Raw genomic sequence first — 27,441 nt, forward strand, 5'->3', positions numbered from 1 at the left:
TCATATTTGGGGCAAAGGACATGATGTCACATCCAGGTAGTGCCCATATCTGACAGTTCTGCTTGGTCCCAGATACTCTGCTCTGTGGGCCAGCATGGCCTCCAGTTAGAAGTCAGAACCATGCCAGCCTGGGCTCTTCACCACAGCATGTGGAATTCAAACATTGCACCAGACCGAGATCAATCACTTCAGCTCTGTTTACAGTATGTCATGTCACAGCCAGAGGTGACTGCCTGTCTGTGGTCAGGTATGAACTGGTGCAGGAAGTTGCTGAATAAACTTATGAAAACTGATATTCCATGATATCACAACTATAAGAGAACTTCCCATATATTTCTCATAGTATGTTGTATGTGACTGTGCTTGATTAAACAAATGTGTACCACAAGTTATTGAGTTTAAAACTCTGTCCTGATAACAACGAAACACAATAGATGACTGCTTCTCTGGACTTCCTTTTTCAGTATACGAAAGGAGAAGGCCAGAATAACATAATAATGACAGGAGATGAAAAATGAGTTTCGTATGCTGAAGTGGAGATACACAAGTAATGAATGATGTGGAGTCATACTGCTATGTCCAACAACCCAAACAAAGCCTCCCTGACTCATAGCATCCATAAAGGTTATGACCACTTTTTTCTGAATGTGAAAAGGATCTTGTTTGTGGATTTTATAGAACGTGGAAGAAAGGTTCATTCTCACACCTACTGTAAAACATTAAAAAATTGAGAAGAGTCATTCAAAACAAGCAACAGTTTCCCCATCACTGTCCTAATTTATGTGACATTTTTAACCACACTTTGCTTGGCACACCAAAGAATGGGATATATTTGAACAACTGCTCTACAGCCCCAACTGGGCTCCAAGTGATTTCCACCTTCTTATAAGCATGAAAATGTGGCTTAGCTCGCTACACTTGGACTCTGACAAAGAAGTTCAAGATGCTGTCAATGGCAGATTGCAATCTCATGCAACAAAGTTTTGTGGAGAGGGATTTAGTCAACTCATTAAGAGGTGTAATCTATAATAAACACTTAATTCTGAATGGTGATCATGTAGAGAAATAATACAATGGTTTCATTTTAAGGTCCTTCTGATAAATGTGTTTTACCGGTAACTACTGCAGTATTTCATTTGTAGCCTCCCATGTGTGGCAACTAGCATCAGACTATAAATTTCTCTGCAAATTTAAAGATGAACTAAATCAAGTAATATAACATGTTAACTGTTTGGTGTAAATGAATGAGAGCGTGTTGTCAAGCACAGAATGGTGGATCGTCTCATGGCGTGAGGTCAGTGTGACTTTAGCACGAAGTAGGGGCTGGCCCTATAACAGGAGGCAGTTCAAGGAAAGGAAAAAGCCTGTGTGTCAATCAGCAAGAAGTTACCGTGCACTATGGTGGTGTTCTTCAGTACAACATGGCCCAGAGACAACATGTGGATGTTTTCATATGGGGAAGAATCACAGGGAAACTTGAAGGAGGACAAAGTGTAATGAGTGTAACCCATGAGTTTGGTATTGCTCACAACATTGTTTCACGTGCATGAGGAGAATTCCGAACCACAGGCAGTGCTGTCCAAAAGAGAGGAGGCAGTTGAAAACAGCGGGTACAATTGCAGCCACATTTAACAGGGCTGCAAGGCACGTAGTCTCACACTCCACAGTTGCACAGCGACTGCATGGGGTGGTTTCTTGGCCAGATAGCCATTTCGTGGTTTTGAATAGTGATTCTGGATGTATCCTCATATGGTTGGAGGTGAGAACATATAATAAACCCTGGAACATTGTCGAACATGATTCTTTTGGTAGTCTACATGTTACGGTGTGGGCAGGCATAATGTTGCATGGACATAATGACCTCCAAATATTTTAACATGATACATCCACCAGGCAGTGTTACGATGACACTGTACTCCTTTCCTGTTTGCATCTTTTCAGTGGTGTATTCAGCCCTGAGTTCATTTTTATGGATGACAATGTGCTTCTGCATGAAAAAGTGCAGATTGAGTAGATCATGGAATAAGAGGACATTCGGCAAATGGGCTGGCCTCCCCATTGCCTCAACTTAAATCCCATCAAGCATGTGAGGGATGCATGGGGGAGACATATTGTAGCCTGTCCACATGCACCAATGACCATCTAGCATTTGTCAACTGCACTGGTGAAGGAGTGGAAAGAACTCCTTACCAACCTTGTGGCCATCATGGGAATACATTGCAGACCGCGCATTGCTGTGATCACACTATTGAGAACCATGTCTGGCCTTTTGTAATGTCCAGGGGACCATCAAAAGTCACTGTAACTTCAATGTGATTATTATCTTTGAATAAAAGTGTCATCTCTGTTCATCTCATTGTGTATTTCTTTAAGTTACCTTCCGTACCATACTGTAGCGGTTCTTTCTATGTATGGTCGAAGTTTCATTCAGCTGTGTTACTTGGCAGTAACACATCATGTGAAACTTATTTTAGTCCTTCAGTTTTCCTCACTGTATATACCACCAAAAGGTTGTTATAAAACTTTGTAATGCTGCAATTAGTTTTGACAGGTTTAAGTTGTCATCTGGCAGTCCTGCACATAGAATATAATAAGAGGAACCATTTTTTCTGAAGTGAAAGATGTATTTGTGGCACAGAAAAGAGTGAAGTATTTAGACACAATAATTTTTGACCCTCTACACAGTAATATGAAAAATTTAATCAAGAATGAAATTAACTTCAAACACAAACTGAAATGCAATTCTTTAGCTTCTCCTTGTGTACTTGATGATAAAATAGTTCACTGGTGAATGGCTGGATGTCATTCAACAGGCATAATATATCAGCAAGTGACCACGTTGCCATCATCAGGTGTGCTGATGAATTGACTGCTAATGGGTTGGGGTGGCACATTTATCTCTCAGTGCAACTGATGATGCCAACGATGCCAATGTGGTCAGCTGCCAAAATATTATGGCTGTTGGACACTGACATCCAGCCATTCACCACTCAGCTGTTTTGACATAAAGTACACCATGAGAAGCTGAAAAATGACATCGCATACTTCTATGCAGGAGGTGTATCACAGCATGAAAATACTTGACAAGCTGCGCCACTGGAGGAGCCTTTTGTTGAGTGCCTTTGCATTCCTTATGAGATGGCGTGGAGAACGTGTGGTGACGAACTTCTCCAAGATAATACGTCACATCGACTCAGCGCAACCAGAAGAATTGAGAAACGTGTCACCCTGGCAATAGTATGGCAGATAGTACACTTTACTCATTTGCGTCTGGACTCGGCTAACAAAGAACCTTTCAAATTATGTCTACAGGTGGCCAACAGTTCAGTTCCTGGACATAGAATGGATTGGTGATGTCACATGAGACACAGGAGGGACTGCACGAAAGAAGGCCATCAGAGGCCAAACATCAAAATTGTAGATTACACCAGACACACAAGTGTCTGTTGCTCCCTTCAAGACTATCAACAATGTCATAGTGAAACCACTGGATGCGGACACTGTTAGAGTCCATCAGAGTGAACTCAATTTTGCTCCCAGTAATAAATCCACAACCTATCAAGGACATAATCAGTGCAGTGGAACACGCAACTGCTCATCTTGCACCTGAAGTAGCTAAACAAGTACATCATGAAACCTGTCATGTTCTCATGCAAACAAAACCTATGAAACTGAATATCTGTAGCAGGGGGCGAGTGTCCATACAGAAGCTAAAAGAAGATCCAGAAATTGTGGTGTCACCAACCAACAAAGGCAATGCAACTGTTGTCCTTCTTTACCAGGATTACATTGAGAAAATGGGCAAATAGACAGGGTCTGCTGCTAGAAGACAGTGCATATAGGAAGATTAACACTGTTTCTACGAAGAGAGTGGCTTTCCACATGAAGTTCCACAGAGACTTTGTGGAATTCCGAAGGGTCACAAAGATGGGGGTACCTTTACATCTCATTGTTAGCAACTTTGGTGCCCTCACATACTCACTCCGTAAATACCTAAAGGGTATACCTCATCCTTACATTGGAAAAGTTCATATGATATTCACATCTTCGTGGATTTTGTTGTGTGCTTTGTGGGCTTCAGTATTGTCTCCCTTCTGACCAGAATGCCTTTACAAGAATCCTGAAAACATATTGGCTGGAAATTTGACACAGAGATAACCAATCTTTTAGACATGTCTTGTTGACATGCTTTCTTTGAGACACTGGTTACTGTAAGCAGTTAGGAGTAGCCATGGGGTGTCCACTTTCACCAGTTGTCACTAACTTGTATTTGGAACTTTTTGAAGAGGAAGCCCTGGAATCAGCCCAGTGGATATCTATCTGTTTTTCTGGTATGTAGACTACATGTTAGTCATGTGGTCACGTGAAGAGATAAGCAAACAAATTCCTCGTATGTCTCTGGTTCAGAACATCAGTTTTACCATGGAAGTCACAATGGATTGGGTGCTCTGCTTTCTGGATGTTCTGGTAAAAGAAGAGCAAATGACACATTGGGCCACAAAATGTAGTGGAAGAAAATGCACACCAACTTATACCTACAAGCAGGTAGCTGTCACCACCCAGCTCCGAGGAATGGGGTGCTCAAAACTTTGGTACATAGTGCTCGCACCCTCACTGACAATGAAAGTCTCAACCAAGAACTTGAACATCTGAGGACGGTGTTTCGGAAAAATGGCTACAAGCAGTAACAAATTTAGAGACGCCTAAATTGTGCATCCACTGTACGGCTAGTGGAAATAGAAGAGGAACTTCAGGACGATGCTGCCATTGTGTTTATTACATGTTGTGGTGCATTATGCAGAAAAATTGGATGAATTCTCCAGAGACTCTGAGGGCATGAGATTTCCCAGATATTCTGTAGCCAAAGTTTGGAAATAAATAATTTTGTTGAGTGGAAGTGAAATCTCGTAGTAATTTTGAATATAAATGAACAGGTTTTATTAGTAGAATTTTGTTATCCAGAATAATCATTCAGAATATAATGTAAGAAGATTTATTAAGATACAAGTCCTGTTTTGTGTATTTTATTATTTGCATGAGTTATTCTGTCTGGTGTAATGCCATTCCAAGAGAGTTGAAGGCATACTTGGAGTTTTGATGGGCAAAGTAGTCAAAGGCGGCAAAGAGTCTTCTGCACTAGCCATGCTGTCAAGGAATTCCAGTGACCAGAAGTTTATATCAATAATGTAAATATGCATGTATTGAAAAGGTGCTTATTATTCGTTACCCAGAAGGTCTCCTGTGACAAGATACTTATCATCTAATATGTGTTGCATTTAAAGGCACAATAAAAGCCTTAAAAGATTGATGTTGCTATTTCCTTGTTTTTAGTAAAAATTAAGTTATCCTACAGATAAAAAGAATATTTAACCAGTTGATGGTTCACAGGCTACTCTGAGCTGAAGATCACAATGAGGTAACTTAAAATATAAATGAACCCTCACCCTGCCCAGGTGAAGACAGTCTTTCAGCTAAAACATGGGCATTGCTTGGTAGTGTCGAAGATGACCTTGGACTATGGAAATAAGAGGTCTATCATTTAACGTGAAAATGTGGCAAGACACACAAAGGTCAAATGATCCCTGCTGTCGAAGTTTGTTGTTGAGAACACCAATGGCACATCACATTGCCGCAGGTTAACAAGTTGACAATCACAGAATATTGCCTATCAGAATTACATGGAATGGGTGACAACCATACTAATGTTGTTCTGACACAGAAATCTAGCTTGTGGGACTGTGTCTTTAAAGAATCTATTGAAATTCGAGTTACAGAACCACTGATAAATCAACATTGTGGTTACATCCTTAGTAAAGCCTGGAAACTCACAATTAATCTGATTAAGAAGAGAAGAGAGACATCCCATGATGAACTGACTTCAGGGCAGCTGGAGGAAGAGCAGAGGTGCTGCAAGCATGCATACCTGGGTACAAATGGAGGGTAGAGCAGTTTGTTGGCAGGCGGAGTTGGGGGAGGAGATGGGCAGTAGACAGAGCAGCATATCAGAGGAATGGGGAAAAGAATAAAAGTGGTGCACTGACCCCAAGCAGACATTTCATCAGTGCACATGATGGCAATGTGGGTACTTGCTGAAATATTGTGCCCAATGGACACTGAAATTCGACCATTCACCCATGAACTATTTTGTCACAGAGTGAAACCCTATATGCTTGACAACTACTCCTGTTAGTTTGAAACACTCTAGCATGTACTGTGAAACTCTACAGCCAAGACGCCACTTTATTGTTACTTTTACTGAAGACTTTCGGGATGCACTTTCTTCTCTGTGGAAGGAGTTCTGTCAGCAAAGTGGCTTCCTAGAAGTCTGTTGCTTCAGACATTTTGGGGAGTAGCAGTATGTTAATGCATACATCCTTTCTTTGCAAACTCCTCAGCTAAATTTATCTAATAGCAGCATGTAGTCTTTATTATTTCTTGTTTTTCAGTACAAGATGTAAGCCTTCACAACTACCATTATAAAGAGGTGAAAAACAGTTTATTCCATAATTTCATTTGCCTTCTGTTGAGATGGTAGTAAGATATGAGTTTATCATTCCAGTATACACCTGTCTTGTTGAGTTTGAGGTCTAGAATGGCATCAAGTTTTATCGTCTTTATCATCCCTGATTTTTAAAAAACTTTTTCTTTTGTATCTGTCGTCTTGTGAAGACTTGAAAAATGTGGAATATGTCTTGTGTTCCTCCACTTCAGAGGCTACAAATGTTTCTTCCTCATAAATGTAGTGTCAAACCGTTCTTTAGCTTTTTGTTGACTACACTCTGTTTATGGAGTCCTCTATGTTTAGGAGTGAACATTCCCACAGTCTTGGTGTTAGTGTCTTTCACAAAATCAAAAACAACTGGTGAACTCTAATATCTATCTGTGAAAATGGTACGTACCTTGTCGAGGTAGTCAGACAGAAGCATACGAAAAAGGACATTAACAGAATTATCTTCCTGCCCTTTGTCTGTCTAAACTTCAGTGTGTGAAATGTATTCTTCCTTTGAATCACTTGAGATAAACTGTTTGAGACCATTTTGTCAGGTTTGTTTTTTACATAGATATGGAAAATAACTCTTCTCATGAACCCACACCCACTCATCACTGGTAAGGTTTTCATCAGGTTTCTATGCTAGAAACTGTGAAAGTAAATCATGCAGAAAAGGTCTGATTTTATGCATGTCATCGTGTCCAGGTTTGTTTGTTGGAATGTACGAAACATTTTCAGTTACATGCAGGCAAGAGAGAACAGTGGAGAATCCATTTGTGGTCAGAACTTAACCTTAAAATGGTGCAGGTACAAAGTCATTTGTAGACCAATAGTAATGCAGTCTGTTTTTCTGTACTAGTCACATATGGATTGTAATGCAAAGAACAAATATATTTCATGAAGTTTTACCCCAGTCCACATGTGCCACATGCTTGTGGGTTTCATGTAATGTGGTCTTCTCACTTTATCTATAATGGGTTTCACATACTTGCTAGTTTCTGCCTTGATGTGCTTCATCATTGATTCAGGGAAAAAAGTTGAAAAGTATTGAAAGGACTGCTGCCATCATCCCCTTTTGCCATAAATCAATTTTCTTCTTAGAGTTCAAGCAATGATGGTTGCTCATCTAATGTGGTCCATCTTAGTCTATCTTAATTCTGCATCTGAAGATTCTGTAACACTATAACGTCTTCTCTTGCATGATTCTCTAAAGACAGCACTACATTGGAAATACTACTTTGATTATTAAGAAGTATATTGTGCATTGTTGGGGTTGGAATTTCATCTGAAAACTCAGTAGAAGTATTACTTACATAGCAGATTTCTCAAGCAAAATAATGTAGAACAGTGTCACAGTAATACTGAAATAATATTGTTCTTGTACAGAATCAAAATCACTGTATTCGTTTTCAAAAAAGTCCCTTTCATATCCAGAGTCTTCAAATGGTTCATTCAAAACCTTATGGATCTCAGTGTTAGTCAAAAACTTTGACATATTTATCAGAAAATGCACTGCTAGCACAATGAGAAAACCATGGAAACTATGGTAGTATACATCAGTGCAGTGGTTGTGAACAATTGAGGGTTGTCTCTTGAGAATACAGAAATAGCTTCTGAAACATCCACACTATGGCAACGCAGTGCAGAGACCAGTTCACAGTGTCCCAAATGGATAGAAGCCATAACCACAATGAGCACAGTGAGAGTGGAGGAAGACAAATGGAAATCGTGCATGGAATACTCACATTGTGGCTGCCACTAGAGTTGTGCTTGGTTGTAGGACTTAAAAGAAATAATAAAAAAGCCACTGATAATATGTACGATAATTGTTAAATGTGCTTGTTCCATATCATAACAAGAGGTCAGAATTATGATTCATTCAAATAACTAACTATTTAATGCTATAATTGTATTATTTCAGTAAATATTTACTTTAAAGCTGAAATGGTATGTACAACATGTCCATTGTTGTGAAATATGTTACATTATATTTAATACCATGAACTAAGTGGGCCTATAAAAAAAAGTGTAGTATATGTCACTAATATGGTACTACCAAGTGATAATGACTACTTTTCACAGTCAGTCACAAACTATGTGACATATACCACAACACTGTCCAGCCCTCAACATGCAGCTGGCCTGTACTCCATACCCCACTTATTTCTATGCCAGACAGGGTATACTGAACTATCAGTATATGTGATAAGTAGTATTGGAGTCCATATGTTCAACGTTAATCATTATTTACATTATATACATTACTTTTTTTTATTAGAGAAGCAGCCATCATTGAGATGCACTTCTATGCTTGTTTTGATAGCTTCACTTGATTCCACAGCTTTAACTATATTTTAAAATATTTTGCCACAATGTATGTGGGGTGTACATCATTTTAGCTTTGAAGTAAGTACTTAATGATATAGTGGGAGGCATATTCAGAAACTAAGTGTACTGTGACCATAACAGGTTGTGGTTTTTTGTTTGTTGAGGGTTGCCAACACTGAGTGGTGGAGGGGATCCACTGACCAGAGCAAGCATTGCAGGATCATAGTAGTATGCAAACTCATATTGTAGTTTCCAGTTGCATGAAAGATGTTGGTAAGAAATCCCGCCAAGTGTGAACTGTGTGCTGCGATCTGCTTTGTACTTGCAGAACAGATAACCCCTACCAAAATTTTTTCATGAATCAAAACAGTTCAAGTTGAAGGTGTTACTAACAGAATGAATGTGTTTAAGTGGTTAGGAGTTCAGTGGAAGCAGAATAAATACTCCTGATGTTTGCAGGAGTGGGAGATCTTCAATTCTGACTTATGAGTTGGGGGGAGAGGGGGGGGGGCATCGAGAAAACTGTCCATGAAGATCCCTGATTGAAAATGGTTGAAATTTCTGTGCTGTTTCCACATCTCTCCAGAACTCTCGTATATGAGACACTCACAGAAATGCTGGGATACCGGAAACTGTGCACAAAATGGATTCCAAAACAGTTGACAAAGCAGCACAAGAAAAATAGGGTCACTGGTGCCCCTGAGTTTCTTGAGTGACTTTGATTGGAAGGTGAGGCTTTACTGAGCTCTATTGTTACTGGAGGTGAAACATGGTAGTTCATTACATGCCTGAGGCAGAAAGATATTTGTTATAGTGGCATCACACCAATTCCACATCTGCCAAAAAATTCAGAACCACGATTTCTGGGAAAAATCATGGCCTCAGTGTTTCGGGCCTAAAAAGGCATAATTTTGGTCAAATTTTCATCAATGCATAATGATATTATAAGATCATGTCCGTTATAATTATCCAGGCTGTTATGCCGTAGTCAGTTGATGAATTCTGTGTCAATTCCCAACGTTTCGTCCCCGTCTGCGGAGGACATCTTCAAGGGGAAGACACCCACTGGCTCGCTACTGACTGCTGCTAAATTCTGTGTCCGCGTGCTCCCGCGCCGAGGCGTGACGTCACATGTTTTGAAAACGTCAGTGCAATTGGCCGCTGTCTGCTGCCGCCGGTCGCTGTTGCCATCACCCAGTGGTGGACAGGTGGTACACATCTTCTTCAACACCGGCATCCATATACCGTTTAATTACATGACCTCCTTTTGATTGTAATTATTAGGGTGTTTGGCGATTTCGATTGCCTCCCTGTAGAGCCTTTCGTAATATCCGCTTGTGGCTGCTAGTACATGCGTCTCCTCAAAACGAATATGGTGGTTACGTGGCTGGGAAGCATGCTCCGCAACAGCTGATCATTCCATTTCTCCTCTTCCACAATTGCCCTTGTGCTCTTCCGAACGCTCTGAAACAGTTCTTTTAGTGGTATCCACATAAACATCTCCACAGCTGCATGGGATCCTATACACTCCAGCTTTTTCCAATGGTTTGCGAGCATCCTTGGCATGCTTAAGGTATTCCTGTATCTTCCTGGTGGGCTTGTAAATTATGGTAATATTCCGATTCGTCAAGATCCTCCCTATTCTTTCTGTTACATTTTTAACAAACCACAGGAAAACCTTAGATTTCGCAGTAGCCTTTACGTCACTATGGTTTCTGCGTGGCTGTCTCAACGCACGTTTTATTTCGGCGGACGAATATCCGTTCTTCATTAGTGCATTGTGGAGATGTTACATCTCAGCGTCGAGCAACTCGGGTGCACAAATATTTCTAGCTCTGTCCGCTAACGTCTTGATAACACCCCGCTTCTGTTGTGGGTGGTGGTTCGAATCCCAGTGCAAATAACGGTCCGTGTGCCTGGGTTTGTGGTATACTGAGTGGCCCAAACTACCATTTTCATTTGTAAAAACAAGCACATCGAGGAAATGTAATTTCCTGTTTACCTCCTCCTCCATTATAAACTGAATTCTGGAGTTTATACTATTCAGATGTTCGTGGAACTGGCTTAGTTCTTACCTGACGTGTCTCCACAGCACAAACATGTCATCCACATATCAGAACCATACATTTGGTTTTTTGCTAGCTGTACCTAAGGCCTGTTCTTCGAATTTCTCCATAAAGAAGTTTGCAATTATGGGACTTAGGGGGCTTCCCATAACCACGCCATCCATTTGTTCATAAAACTGTTCATTCCACTTGAAATATGTGGTCACCAAACAATAGTTAAACTGTTCTGAAATATCGGCAGGAAAAATTCGATCCAGCTGTTCCAATACATCATTAAGTGGAACCATGGTAAACAGCGATACCACATCGAAGCTGACCAATATGTCCTCCGGCTGGCCCACTATGCCATCCAATCTGCTGATGCATGTGCCATGGCTCACCACATGCATGAATGTGATAGGGATTATGTGTAACAATAGTCAACAATTCTATTAAAATGTTCTCTATTTTACAAATACACTTTTTCCAAAATAAAGAATCTAGTGTACTTACTTTCTGAACATATCTCGTATGATTATAGTATTATTACATTTGCCTTTTCTCTCAGCGAAAATTTTATGGTATATTATGTCGAGGTCTGCCAGATAATGACATAAATAGTCAGAACTAGGTGCAGTATAATAAAGTTTTGTAGCAGCTTTGTAGTGGTAAATATAAAAATACCTTTAAAAAAATTGATGAGTGAATCTATATCAGAAAGCACTGCAACTTCTACACCTAATGCTTCATCTCACATGTCCTTCTGCTCTGTGTGACTCATGGTTAAGACCTGCACATTCATGGTGCCTTGGTGGCTAAGGGTTGTGTGAGGACAGGTGTTGCTGTGCAACAAGACATTCAGCAGCCGTATTAGATACAAGGCTGAGACATAAATAATTATGTCATATGCTAACTGTTTTGCAGCTACTGTGTATCATTCTATGTGGACATAACAACTAAACATGTCTACCCATAATATAGCTACTGCAAAACACTCCTTTCTCTTGAGTATTCTATTTAGTTAAGGCTTGTAGGAAACCAATTGTAGAGTTTCCAAAAACAGTTGGAAAATGGTGACAAATTAAAACATTGAATCACTCTGTATTATGTTCCTGGATGTAACGTTAGAGCATTTTTCATGTGAGGCTAAAATTTGAGTGTTACTCCTGATCTGATTCAGAGTTTTAGTTTGCTGTTACTCCATGTATTTCACTCTATCATGAAAAATGTGTTGTGGGTTATCAGTTTTTCTGTTAGTGCAGAAGGTGAGCCGCAATGATTATTTCAGGAAAATAAATTGGGTTTATAGTCATATGTGGTTCACACTTACCACACACTATTTTACGAAATTCCCCAGTGGCTCATATGACAGATGGGAGGTGCGCAGGGCACCCCCCCCCCCCTCCTCCTCCTCTTACGGGGCCATCTGCATTGCCACCCGCCATTCAGCCCACATGTTCATCAGTCGACTCGACTTAATTGAGTTATTGAGTAGTTGTACTTTCCTATATAGCATGTGTGTCCACGTCATCGTATTTTATACATTTCTCTCTGGCACATAGATAACTAACACATACCTACGAGAAAAGTCAGCCATTCTAGTGATCTCGATACATTATTCCGTGTGGCATTTGTTCGAGAAAAGTCACGAATATTCTACTGTTTTGTTGTACAGAGAACCTTCAAGGTCGACAATGGATGAGGATCAACTTAATGGCTTAGTTCTGTTGAACATTCACACTGACATTGATTGTCCTATTGATGATGTAAGTAACCAATTGGCCAAGAAGAATAGGCACACAGAATTCATCATTTAAGGAAGAGAACCACAATTGTAACTTTTTTTATGTCATAGGATGGCATTGTCTTGTATATGTGCATAATCAGTGTAAATAAAACTTAGTTAAACTTTGCATGTGACTTGATTATTTTTTATTACGGTAAAAGTAAATGTATCTTTAATGCCCCCCTCTTTGAGGTTTTTCTGTAACTGCCACTGCCTGAGGATCATTCTTGAGCCTCAGTTTTTATGAATCCAATAATTAATTAAGTTTTCAAGTAGATTTAAAATGTGTGGCATATGATGACTTGAAACTGGACCGCTTCCACACCAACACCACATCTTTTAATCTCAGTGCAGCACAGTTATAATGAGTTATTGCAATACACAATAAAAAAGAGCAGTCTTTTTATTGCCTTTGCCCAAGAAGTACATTTCTATTGCCAGACAGTCATAATGTTCATGGAAAGGCCAGGTGGGGGATTGCAGAGATTGTGTTCAGATTTAATGTGTATGCTTCATATTGCAACCGTCAGCAAAAGTGATTGCCCTGAAATAATCAAGGGCACCTGCTTATGAAAAATACTTTCTATATACATTGCTATGTAGCCAGTGTAGATATTACTCATTTATAATAAAATTGCTGTAGATTACGCATTGCATCATATGAAACACTCAGAAATTTAAGTATTATACTTAATCACTGCTTTAATTGAACGATGTTGCAGGCACTGAAATACTGGCGCTTCCGTGTGTACCTACTACCCTTGAATCATCAAGCAACAAAAAAGATTTTAGATGGAGCAGAAAACTGTGATATTTATGCAACATTGTCCACTGAAGAACAAGGTCATTTTGTCGAAGGGTTTCTTCGTTTTATTGAAACATGGGTCAATAAGGTTAAAAGGCCAAATACTCATAAAAAACCTAGAGTAAGTACTTTCAAATTAGATCTTAAATTTGAAAGAATATTGTCTGTGAAAGGCATGTGTCAAAGTCAGATTCCTCTGGAACATAGTTTTAACAAGCCATAACTATTCTCTGTGTGTTCACCTTTAAATGAACATGTCTCTTTCTTGTCTTGACAATATTAGTTGTATTTCTGATATTAGTGCCAATTTAAAAAACGAAAACATTGGCACTGCATGATAACATACATAACATTTGTGTAGAATGCAAGGTAAGAATATTATGTTTCCCATTTTAATGGAGCAGTGATCGTAGATAATTATAACATTTCAGTATCGAGTGCATTAATCATTCTGCTTGGTTTATACGAACATTCATGTAATTTGCATGCTTTTCATTTGTGCATGCTAGTGCATGGTATTTTATATTTTAATTTATTTTGGTCTTGTGTTGTTCTGGATGACCATGCTTGTAAATTGTACTGAAAGATAAAACAATTTTTTAGTTTAGTGATCATATGCTTTTCTGCCCAAAATAGGTCTGACATCTTTAAAATATCTTGATCCTTTGCAATTTTTTTTTCCTCAAGTGAAGCATGCTAGTCCAGTCTGTTATATGTTGACTGTATCAGTACTAATTGTATTGTTTTGTTTCTTGTTTTAAACAATGTATTTAGTTAATTTTTTCCGTGTTGCTTTTCCTTGTTGCATGTGTTACAGAGCCCTGTTTCTGCGGGGAACAAGGCTCATCATAGGTTGATTCTTCGCCGACATAGTGCCAGTACGATTTTTCTCTCCCACAATAACACTTCAAGTAGTAATTTGGTTACTGCATCTGGTTTACAATCAACTAATTTGCAGGTACAAAGTAGTTAAACTTCTTGTAGAATCTAATCCCTGTCACAAACGTAAGTTTAAATAAAATTACTAGTTACACATATTTAGTGTTGGGTTTATACTGAAGACTGGTTGTTTTATTAATTTTATTATTACTGTATCACAGTCTTGTGGCAACAGTTGTGAGCATGTTTTGATATTAAATGCCAATAGCACATAAATGTAGAACTACTAAAAAGTCTTGAATGTAGTTGTTCAGTGGCAGTTTTACCTCAGAAGTGCTGGGAATAAAACAGAAAAAAATGCATGCAGTGTGGTTGCTAAAAGTTGCCTGGGTGTAATATTAGTAGGAAGGAAGTTGATTATTGTATTTGGAAGTAACAACAAACATTGTGCATGTTGCTGTGTCAGTTTTTTTTTTTTTTTTGTTTTTTCGGTTATTTATGTTTATTTAGAGCATAAAAACGAAATAGAGATCATTAACCAGTCACAATAATTTACTAACACTGTACTACATATTTTTATGTTTTAACTGCCAACTTCATGTAGTTCTGATCTTCAGCATATGCATTAGTGTTGATCTGATGGGTGTCCTTGTGATTACAGCAAGTTATGCTGTTGTTCATTGCTAGATGTGCCCAAATCAGCAAAAATTACATTTTGTAACTTGATAATTACATATGTATATTGTATGACGTGTGTGTGTGTGTGTGTGTGTGTTTGTTTGTAAAATGTCATTGAAAGTCAGATGTCATTGATTATAACTTAATACTTCACACTGTGAGGTCATTAAATTACTGTACGTAACATGTTTTTCTGCCTGGGACACAATCTGAGGCATCAGAGGATCATCATTTTAATATTGGAGGCAAGTGTAGGGGGGTAAAAGTCGTAGAGGGAGACCAAGAGTTGAATATATTAAGCAGGTTCGGAAGGATGTAGGCTTCAGTAGTTATTTGGATATGAGGAGGATTGCACAAGACAGAGTAGCATGGAGAGGTGCATCAAACCACTCTTCAGACTGAAGACTACAACAACAACAACAACAACAGCATTGGGTAATCTTGTTCATTACATTATTATTTCTAAGTTACAATTCCTTTGCCAGTCAATTAATTTCAAAGAATATTATTAAATATCTTTCATTAAATCAGGTACACATGATCATGTGGTATTTTAAATGAAAGAAGATGCATTTCGATGCAGAAAAAAGCTAATGCACAATTTACATTGATAATTTCATAGCTTAGTGTTAAAGTGCCAGATTAAGAATCCAGAAGTCCTGGATTCAGTACCTGGTCAGTCCAAGAATTTTCCTGTCACTTATTACTTCTTTCATTTCAGCCAAAGTTTGTTAATGTGAAATGGGCTGAATTGCACACTGTTTCTCGGAATCCACATTAAACTGTAGTAGGTCCCCCTATAACTGGCTAGGTAAGTCAGTTCAGAGGTCGGGAGAAAGTGACAGCGTACTAGTTCAGAGGTCGGGAGAAAGTGACAGCATACTACTTCAGAGGTCGGGAGAAAGTGACAGCATACTACTTCTAATATTACCATGCCTAATAAAGTAGTGTGGTGCTCATATCTACCTTTACTTATTTTTTATGTTTCACATATGCTGTCTCGGTTGTGAATGTTTGAAAGATATTTCACATATCATGGTATTATAGTTTAGTAACAAAAAGGTAGGGCTATTGAATTTGAGTAGTCAAAGTTCAGACAGCTTCAAGTATAATTGAGATTAGGTTCATGTTTGCTGAAAATTTCCCATTCACAATAAGACACAGAGTTCTACTTTTCTGCACTGCATAAATTGTGTTGCACAATTGACTAGTCATTGGGTGATGGTTAATAGACAACAGTGGAGCACAGTGCTTTACCTGCAAGACAGGAAAGTGCAGCACACCAAGATTAAATCTGATCTCCGTTTTAATAGCCAATCTCCAAGCCATCATGGGCATTATTATGCAGTTCTTATGTTGTGAGCTGTGCTTTCATCCTATCAATAAGATCATTTCATACTCGAGAAATTTTAAGTAAATTATATTTGAAATGAATCAAGATTGCTAATCAGGTATGGTTTTAATAATATTTTGGGTTTAAAGTGCTTTTAAATTTCTTATGTGGACTGTGTATTGCCTAATGGGACAACACTGAAAGGACAATGAAGAAACAGTGTTACGAAGATTTTTAATTTATTTTACATTACCTGTTCTTCTTATCTCTTTGCAATTAGAACTATCATTTGAACTATTTATTCAATATAGTTATTTGACAAATCTTTCTCATTTCAAAGAAGCCATGATTAAACTTACTTGAACATCTGATGGGGGCTGTGCAGTACATAAACAGAACTTCTACACAAGGTCATGAGCTCAGCCACTTTGATGATGGACTGATGACCTTAGCAGTTAAGTCCCATAAGATTTCACACTTTGATAATGTCAGTGTATTGCCCCTCTGTAAATAGCAACATGTTCCTCCAATTGTAAACGTGGCATGCTGTATCACGTGTGAACACTGTCAATGGCAGTCGACTCACAAATGTGGATTACTCATTAGAAAGCATATAATAATCAGCTTCTCACAAACTGATACAAACTTCACCAGAGCAAACTGCATTATCTGGAAAAAAGAACAAATGGGTGTTGTATTTTTATATTATTTCACCACCCAAAGTATTAGAAAACCCTGCAATCTCATACATCCCCATTACTATTTTATTTCAACTTCTCATATACTCACACACACATTTCCAAAAAATTACAGGATCATTTTTAGTTACATTTACACAACAGTTATTTGCATTGATTTTTCAACATCCATTTGTTTGTTGTAGATTCTGTTATACTCAGTTGGTTGTAGGGAAGCACACAATAACCAATTAGCTTGCCTTTTTATTTTTATTTTTTAAGAGGATATTTTTGAAAAAAGTGCTAAAACTTTACTTGCTTCAAACTGACATGATTGTCACATCATAACAAATAGTTGTGAGAGGAATACAAATAGTGGAGGAAGTAGAGGTAACAACACACTATATTGTTGAGGTGTTGAGCAGCTATTGTACACCCTGTAGTCAAGCAGGACAACATGGCCATGTTCTTGTGTGTCCTCTGTGTTAGCTCTGAAGGAGGACATTATACGAATGTATAAGAACATTTTCAGTTTTGTTTGTATGCTTGTCAACCACTCATTGCATAATCTGTGTGGTGTGTTGTTACCTTTATTCCTTCTGTTATTTATATAAGTCACCATATCTTCATTTTTTTGTGTTACTATTGTGTGGAAAGTTGTGACTATTCAGGACTAAAGGTAACAACTGTGTGAATGGTAGAGGTGTTGAATCACAGACAGGCTTATAAACAAGACTGAAACTTTTTGCTAGCTCCAAGAGTTCTGGAATCTGTACATAAAATTGGAATAGAGATCAATATAAACATCATTTCTGCCCTTTTTATTGCTCACGAAAGCCACACATTGCATGTTGTACTACCATACAGCGAGACTATCAGAGGTGGTGGTCCAGACTACTGTTCTCGCTGGTACCTCTAATAACCAGTAGCACATCTTCTTGCATTGATGCGTGCCTGTATTTGTGGTGGCGTTCTATCCACAAGTTCATTAAGGCACTGTTGGTCCAGATTGTCCCACTCCTCAATGGCGATTCAGCATAGATTCCTCTGAGTGGTTGGTGGGTCATGTCGTCCGTAAACAGCCCTTTTTCAATCTATCCCAGGCATGTTCGATAGATTTCGTGTCTGGCAAACATGCGGGCCCCTCTAGTTAACTGATGTTTTTATCCTGAAGGAAGTCATTCACAAGATGTGCATGACGGGGGCATGAATTGTCATCCATGAAGATGAATGCCTCGCCAATATGCTGCCGATATGGTTGCACTATCGGTCGGAGGATGGCATTCATGTATCGTACAGCCATTACGGCACCTTCCATGATCACTAGCGGCATACATCAGCCCCACATAATGCCACCCCAAAACAGCAGGTAATCTCCACCTCACTGCACTCATTTGACACTGTGTCTAGGGCATCCGTTCAGCTTGACTGAGTTGCCTCCAAACATGTCTCCAACGATTGTCTGGTTGAAGACATATGCGACACTCATCGTTGAAGAGAACGTGATGCCGGTCAAAAGCGGTGCATTCGGCATGTTGTTGGGCCCATCTGTACTGTGCTGCATGGTGTCGTGTGGTTGGAAAGATGGACCTCACCATGGACATCGGGAGTGAAGCTGTGCATCATGCAGCTCATTGTGCACAGTTTGAACTGTAACACCACGTGCTGTGGCTGCACAAAAAGCTTTATTCAACATGGTGGCGTTGCTGTCAGGGTTCCTCTGAGCCATAATCTGTAGGTAGTGGTCATCCATTGCAGTAGTAGCCCTTTGGCGCCCTGAGCAAGACATGTCATCAACAATTCCTCTCTCTCTGTATCTCCTCCATGTCCGAACAACGATGCTTTGGTTCACTCCGTGATGCCTGGACACTTCCCTTGTCACAAAGTAACAATGCGGATGCAATAGAACCACAGTACTGACTATCTAGGCATGGTTGAACTACAGACAACACAAGCCGTGTACCTCCTTCCTAGTGGAATGAATGGAACTGATCCGCTGTTTGGCCCCCTCCATCTAATAGGTACTGCCCATGCATGATTGTTTACATCTTTGGGGCAGTCTAGTGACATCTATGAACAGTCAAAAGGACTGTGTCTGTGATACAATATCCACAGTCAACCTCCATCTTCAGGAGTTCTGGGAACCGGGGTGATGCAAAACATTTTTTGGTGTGTGTATTACTGAAGGGTCATGTGGCTGGCTACTACTCACAATTTAGTTTCTCTGTTTGATACATGGGTTTTGCAGTGCATAGGGCTCATGATCCAAGTTGCCACATTGTAAGGGGAGAATGGAGAAAGCTGAATTCTTTTTGCTACACGTTCTACTTCTTTTCAAGAATAATATGGAAATTGTTACCACTGTTGTGATGGTCCTTGTAACAGAACACACAGTTCTGCATTAGTTCTTTGATTCAGCATTTTAAACTTTTATAACCATATGCTTTCCTTCCCAGTTTCATTCATTAATCAGTACAGTTGCCAGAAATTAATGTGGCACCTGTCAGTCTCTTCTTGCTTTTACAGCCAAAACATTACTTGCATGTGCTTACAGTCTGTTGTTATGGAGCAACTTATCCATCCCCACAATATGAACCTAACACACATCTGCTCTACCACTTTATGTGACATTGTCACACAAGACCAAACAATGGAAACTACATGAATTGAATAGTAGCAGTATGGAAAGGATAGATTGCCACTCACCACATAAAGGGGGTGTGGAGTCTAGACAGAGAGAGTAAAAGAGAATTTAGAAATATTCAGCTGTAGGAAAAAGTCTTTTATCAGATGTAGAAAACTCCTACACATTCACACAAGCCACACCCTTCTCATGTAGTCATACATGTAATTTTCCAGCTTCACTCCCTGTACCTACATTGTACACAGTTTACTCTCATCTGACATGTTCTTTGTCTCCTGAACATTCTAATGCTTCTTTCTCTTGTGTTATTCATCTTTCTTTCTTGCTTTCTTTTTATCTTTCTTTCTTGCTTTCTTTTTATCTTTCTTTCTGTTATTTCGTACTTCTGGTTCAGTTTACATTCTAAATTCATGGCACAAATGACTGCCATTAATGTACTGAAATTTGTCAGTTTAGGTAGTGATATGCACAGGCATACCCAAGTCACATTTAATACCATTTTGTCTTGCTATTACACTGCTCATCTTCATCAGCAAAGATTGTTTCATGGTTATCGGTCCAGGTTTTATCTGTATTATCTCCGTTCAACTACTCTGTTCTTTTCTCATTGCTGTGGTCTGCTTATTGCCCCATTTTTGACACAAATTGTGAATTTTCTGTGAGACAGTCAGTTAGTTATTACTCTTCAGTTCTAAACTTGACCAAACTTACAATTTTTCTCACTGGTGACTGTAAACCATCTGAGTTTCTAGCATATGTATTTCCTCTTTGTACACACCTCCTCCCCCCCCCCCCCCCCCTTTTTTTACTAGTTTTACTGTCACACGATATTTGCTTGTATCCATTTACATTTAGACATATGTTTCAATGGTTACAATTGATATGTTGATAATAATAACACATTTGCTGATATTCCAGTAGGCTTTTAATTTTACTGTGCTAATATTAGAAGTTTATCCCTTTACTTGTAAGACTTAGATTTTGATGGAAGATAGTATTTGAAATTTTGATGGACGATAGTAATTGAATTTTTGCACAAATACTCAGATGTTTTGAAATTTTGTTACTTTGATTTGTTTGTAACAACAATGTAATTGTAACTACATTTATTCTGCAACTTTGTCTTTCAGAAGAACTTAATTTAAAGAAGACCCTGTGAAAACATTGGAAATCACTGGGTTAGTTTGGATACTGCTTTGATCGGACTGGATGCAGCTGATGTTTAGCTGTGCAAGTAGCTTTTCATTAAGAGAATTAAAATGCAGACATCACCCCCTCATATGTATGACTGCCTAGGCTTAACAACACCATGTCCCACAGAGTGTTTCACCCAAAACTTGTAGCAATGCTCAACCTGTGACACTGTATTTGGGCTAGTGTGAGGAGCATTCTAATTGATGTGATTGGTGACACTCTCAATTATAAACTGTGTTCAATGCAAACTCTTCACTGCATGCCAGCTGTAATAGTACAGCCATCTATGTTAACCTCTTTCCTTAAAGACCCTAAATTACAGGTGCCATCATTCAACCCTGCATTTGGTGCTTAATACTAGTTGCCCAGTGGTTATGAGCCAGGGAATTATTTGCCAGCTATGAAATTCTTCTGTTATAATGGCTACTTAATGATAAGACATTTTTATCTTCGTAACACTCTCCTTTTTTGTTGAAAAAGAAAAAAACAGTCCAAACCAAGAGAAACATCTCTCTTGTGTGTACGAAAAGAGCTCCCTGTGCCTAGAGCAGAACAATCAGTATGTGTACTGAAAGAAGATACTCTTGCACCAAACAAATATTTTAATGCAGATGTGTACAAGATTCAAACTTTCACTGTATTCCATGCAGATAAGTCTTCCTGCTATAATACGCTATGTGATAATGAATGGAAATGGCCGTTCTGTTTGAGGTATTTAAAATACCTAAGAAATACTACAATATCATGAAAATCCTAATTGCTACTTATCATATAGTGGAGATGCCGAGTTGCAGGTAGGCACAACAAAAACACTATCACACGGTAAGCTTTTGGGCAATAAATCCTTTGTCAAAAATAGCAGTTACTGGCAGCTGAAGCCAGAGACTGTGGTCATGTGTGTATCAGCTGTGTTTGCACTCTCATATGTGTGTGTGTGTGTGTGTGTGTGTGTGTGTGTGTGTGTGTGCGCGCGCGCGTGTGTGTCTGTTTGTGTTTAGTCTATTTTTGACAAAGGCCTTGTTGGCCAAAAGCTTATAGTGTGATAATCTTTTTGTTGTGCCTATCTGCGACTCAGCATCTCCGCTATATAGTGAGTAGCAAATATCCTTTTCATAATATTGTTACATTCCAGCCTGGATTTTCCATTGTTCAAGAAATATTATGCATTTGCGGTAGGCATTCATGGACAAATATAATCCACATGCTGTGTCAGTAACTGAACATGGCTAAAAACAGGATGAAATAATGTATGTCTTTTCCCTAATAAGTAGTTACTGTAGCCAGCACCAGAAAGGGGATGGGGTGGTTCTTTATGTTAACATATTTAAAAAAAAGTTATTTCTTGAACAGTATTTGCAGAATAGGCTCACTTTAATTTACTGGCACTGTGATTCATTACGAAACACAAATTGGTGGGGGTCTGTTGTCACTAAATGGAGAGTTGTATCATTTCTTCAACAGATTCAATAAGGTGATTGGCAAAGTTGGATCCAAGAACCTCAAAACACTGGGTGATTTAAATACCAATGAAAATTCTTGTAATATTAGTAATTTAAAATTATCAGATCTGTTGAATTCATGCAGTCTTGTAAATGTGGTAACTTCAGACATCAGAATAGCAGATTTAACCTCCAGTAGGATAGGCAATGCAATAATTACCAAATATGATGGAGATAGTATTATGTTCAGTAACACGGAATTCTGCTTCTTTGATGATTATTGCCAGCAAATTGATTACTTAAATGTGGGTCAGCCAGGAATATAAATAAATAAATAAATAAATCATCATCAGGAATGAAGCCTAACCCTACAAACATAATCACATTCGAAAATATACTAGCTAGAGAGAATTGGGACGGTGTCTACCAGTTAGAAGGGTCAGATAATAAATGGAATGAATTCTATTCAGTTCTGTTAAGGCATTTGGTTCTTATTATCCAATTAAATCAAAATCAGTCACCAGTCAGTGGGAAAAAAGAGTTGAGTTCAGACTATCAGCTAAACTAGTCAAGATCAGACAGAATATCCATGACCTCTGTATAAACAGATCTGCTCAACAACCCAGTACACTGCTACAGAACAGATAAGGGCTATGAATTTGAGGAAGTAAAGGAACAAGCAATAAGGAAAATAATTTACAGCTAAAAAACAAAAACCCAAGTGGTTGGGATGGTCCTTCCAATACAGAAATTAAAAAATGCACAAACTTTGTAAAATCAATTAAATATCTCAACAATTGTAGCATCAAAGAAGGTATGTTTCCCAGTGCACTGAAAAGGAGCATTGTCTGACCAATAAATAAAGAAAACAATCAGAGGAGGAAGCATAAACTACAGGTCAGTATCACTGATTCCTAGATTGTATAAGATTTTTGAATAGTAATGCTGGCACAGCTTGGTGCCTTTTTCATCTCACATAAACTGGCACATGTTTTAAAAAATATTGCAGCACCACAACAGCTGTCATAGAGTTTTTTTTCACAAAGCCTGTAGCTATCTAGATGAAGGAAAGCATACTGTAAGCATATATTTAGATCTCGCAAAGGCTTTCTACCTGGTCAACGATGCACTTCTCTTGCAGAACTGAAGACATGCGATATCCCACACAATATCTGGAACTCCTATGTACTACCCAAAAAAAACATAAAAATGCACAAATATAAATTATCATTTTGCCCTTATCAGAAATAAGTATGTCACTGAATACTCGTGTGTGTGTGTGTGTGTGTGTGTGTGTGTGCGTGTGTGTGTGTGTGTGTGTGTGTGTGTGTGTGCGTGCGTGCGTGCGCGTGTAGACTTGTCACATTTTTTGTAAGCCGTCACGGTTATGACAACCGAGTATTATGCTGTACATTATCACAACAGAAGAATTAAGCACGTTTATTGCAAGTAAGGAAAAAATTTAAAAGTAATACACCACAGTCCACTGAATAAAAATATGTTGGAGAGAGAAAGGAACAAAACAAACAAAAATTTTGTGAAATGTTTTGTCTAAAAGTAAGATGTAAAATAGATTAGAGGAACAATGGAAACTTCATGTTGAAATGTCAACAATAATAGGAAAATGATAAATTGCTACTCACCGTAAAGATGACTTACTGAGTTGCAGACAGTCACAACAAAAAGAATGTTCAGTGGTGCTTGACATTATGTACTGCAGCTGAGATGCTCATATGTTAGTGACATAAGGATACCATTGAGTGAAATTCCACCAGACAGTTACCCTACAGATCCCTTTAAAATTATAAGGTTCTAAATTAAACGCTGAATTTCAAATGCTCAGTCAGCTCCTCATTTACTGGACATGATTTTAAGCATCATTCAAAGGCAAATGAAGTGTGTCCCTAATCTGTTTTATTTCTTAGTTTTAGACAAATCATTTCACCAAACATTTCACCTTTTTTTCTTTTTCTCTTTATTTCAAAATTTTTCATTTTTATTTTCATTTTCAAGTTTTATTCTGAAAGCAAGATATATATTTAAACATCAGTTGGTATTCTATTATAATTAAGAGTATATTGATCAAGAGAAAGTGGAGAAGTTTCAGTCTGTGCTGTGATTTGATATTTTATGGACATAGGAGCTGTTCGTGAAATATTCAGTTTTTCTCAAATCACTCGTTAAGCTTTTCTTAATTACCCTGATTACTTTGAAGCAGCAAACAGGAAATCCAAGTTTGAGTCCTGGGTTTGATGCAAATTTTCAATAATAAGTACATATTTGTGACACTTTTAGGTCAACAAATTTAAATAATTTGCCCTGATATTGTTTCGTATTGATGGATATTCACTCATTTCTTCCGCATTGGTCCATTCATTTAATTTGTCTTATTACAGTCACTATGTGGTTGTTCATGTTATCGACCTCAGCACATTTCAGATTTTCTTCAAATGTTTGAATTTTTTGTTAATGTTTCTGTTAATCACTGTTTGCTTAGTATTCACTTCTACTGGAAATATTTATGTTGATCTGGTACAAGCAGTTTGGAGTCTTCTCCACCTACATTCATCCTTATTGAAAGGAAAGTTACTAAATCTAGAGCATGCTTGTCTGGGCTTCCCTGTAGTCATGCCTGCACCTGGGAGTGCATAGTGGGTCTTGAAACTTTGAACCATGTTATGTAGGCCATAGAAAAGACAAACCAGATTGTCTTAGTTCAAAATATGTACACATAATAAACAAATTTCAAGTTAAATGTGAACTGTAACACTTTAAATTTATTTTATCCAAACTGTAAATTTGTTTTGTTTCTTAGAAAAAGTTATCTGAGCAGCATTTGTCCAGATATTTTGTGCACCCTAATTTTTTGTCCTCTGCGACATTAAATCTAACATTATGTTTGATGTTCATTCTGAACATTTACACCTTTTTAAAAATATTTTTGTCCATATGTAGTGAAAAGTAAAGGTCCTGATAACACTACCTTGGGGAACTACAGCATTGGTTCTACATCTGAAGATTTCTCTCCATGAAATTTTATCCACACTGTCCATTTAAAAAGTTGTTTTGCTGCAGGCAAGCCCATCTCCAGACTCAAGATATGTGGCATTGTGTATAATCCTTCATGGCAAGGCAAACAGTAAGTCTGTCCTTACTAGCACTAATTTGCATGGAGTTATTGAGGTGCCACATGACATTGAGTATGGCCATCCTGAACCCATCATTTTCAGATGACAGTCAAGGGATCGCAAACAACATTAGCAGTAATTTTTTCTATGATAGATTGTAGTCTCAATAGGTAACAATCCTACTGTCTGTCAAATTCTGATACATATTGGTAGATGTTGGCCTTTCTGAATGGGGCATAACAGGATCTTCTCAAAAACAAACAGCATTCAAGTGGAATTTCTGAATGAGCAACTCCCAGTGTAACTTTTCCTTTTATACAGAATATAGATTACATTAATGCTGCCTGCTTTGTGTGGTTGCACTGAAATATTACTATGTTAATCATTTACGTAGCCAAGCATGTAGTGCAGTTCATACCAGTTTGATGTTTGTTGCATGTCATCTTCATTGTGTTGCAATTTAATGGCCAGCAGTGTAGTTTCTTACCACGAAACATTTCAGCCCAGCACTGCAACAAATTCCCAGTTGCCTGGATCAGCATATTTAGTAATTAAAATCATGATCACTGTTTCCATGTGAAATGTTTTCATGACTCTGAGGCAGTGCACACTCATTGATTGCAGTTATTGTTAGTAAATATGATTCAAAATACAAAATGTGGAATTTGTAGCATTTCCTATGGTAGGTAGTGAGTCCCACAAGGTATGCAGGAGAACAACTGTGCAGTTTGTGAAGTAGAAGAGAGTTACTGCCAGGCTGTGAATGTGCGTGGATAACTCAGTCAGTAGAGGGTTTACACGCAAAAGGCAAGTTTACGCGCAAGAGGCAAAGGTTCTGGGTCTGAGTCCTAATCCAGCATACTATTTGAATCTTTGACTAAATTGAATTATCCACATTTTACATAGAATTTCTTATTTGAACATGCTCATGTGAAATAATATTAAGAACAACAGCTCCATTTGGAATCAGTCCTGGGCTACAATAGTGATTTCATTTGACACACCAAGACGTCAGGCCATGTTTTTAAGCAGCTCCTAACACATGCTTATGGAGCTGCAAGTTTGGTTGAATCTTTGTCTCGCTATTCTAATGTTCAAAGAGTAAAATATAACAATATAAGTAATAGGTATATGATTTACTATCTGAGACATACAAGATTCCACCCATTTGCCGTGTATCATGCAGCACTGATATGACATTAAATTCATATGATCACAAAATGCCATACTCATGGTGAGGAAAAACACATAATATTTTGATTATGTGAAAGGATGAAGAGCTTCATCAGAATCAAAGGTTGAAGTTAGTAAGGATTCTTTTCTTGAAAACTGTAATTCAATTGGCAGTTTCTGTTGGGTCTGCATTTGGATCATAGGTTTGTTATTTGATGTTGGAAAGCTCTTAATCTTACTATGAGTTCTGTATAGTCATATTTGAAAGAAAATATCAGCTGAATTTTTTACTTGAAAATGAGGATAGGGAAGTTAGATAAAATTTGTTGCACTTCTTATGTTGCTAACTGCAATTAATGCCAGTGAGTCAGTATTATGGAATACAAACTGTCAGATGTTGGAATCCTGTCGGAAGTTGTCCATAGTAGAGTTTTTTGTTCATAATAGAGATTGTGATGAGAACAAACACTTACAAAACACTCAATTCAATTCAAACCTTTCTTTACAGACTAGTGTGGTGGGAAATTCACCATTCAGAGAGCGATTAGGAAGTAACAGAGTGTTGGAGAAACCACGACCAAGGTTTGTTTTGTGATCTTACCTGGCACTATTGGGATCTGTAGGGTGTTGCGCGTTATTTGTTGCATGTGTTTTCATGTACTTTTCATTTAGAATTGCATGGTTATTGTGACTGTGCCTTTGCACGGGTTGCTATGGGTAAAGGGAGCTTGGTGTGTGTGTCTTGAATTGATTTGCTTATTTATTCCTCTTTGCTTGAAACTAGTTCATGTTTTTCTTATATAACACAGAGTTTCATATTAAAATTAAAGTTTCTTGGATTT

The 27,441-nt window shown here is 38.2% G+C and overlaps 1 protein-coding gene across 7 annotated transcripts in view; it reads left to right on the forward strand.

The window, feature by feature from the left end:
- The window catches only part of LOC124615696 (GATOR complex protein Iml1), a 597,731-nt gene that overhangs the window by 303,635 nt on the left and 266,655 nt on the right, over nucleotides 1-27,441 (forward strand). For 5 of the 7 annotated variants that reach the window (XM_047143737.1, XM_047143747.1, XM_047143775.1 and 2 more), the window contains 3 exons: nucleotides 13,372-13,575; nucleotides 14,272-14,412; nucleotides 27,108-27,181. In XM_047143737.1, coding sequence (XP_046999693.1) covers nucleotides 13,372-13,575; nucleotides 14,272-14,412; nucleotides 27,108-27,181 — 419 coding nt within the window. The remainder of the gene's footprint in view (nucleotides 1-13,371; nucleotides 13,576-14,271; nucleotides 14,413-27,107; nucleotides 27,182-27,441) is intronic. The other 2 variants (XM_047143755.1, XM_047143765.1) reach the window with 2 other exon arrangements.

This window comes from Schistocerca americana, chromosome 1, assembly GCF_021461395.2.
Source record: "Schistocerca americana isolate TAMUIC-IGC-003095 chromosome 1, iqSchAmer2.1, whole genome shotgun sequence".
NCBI classification, from domain to species: domain Eukaryota; kingdom Metazoa; phylum Arthropoda; class Insecta; order Orthoptera; family Acrididae; genus Schistocerca; species Schistocerca americana.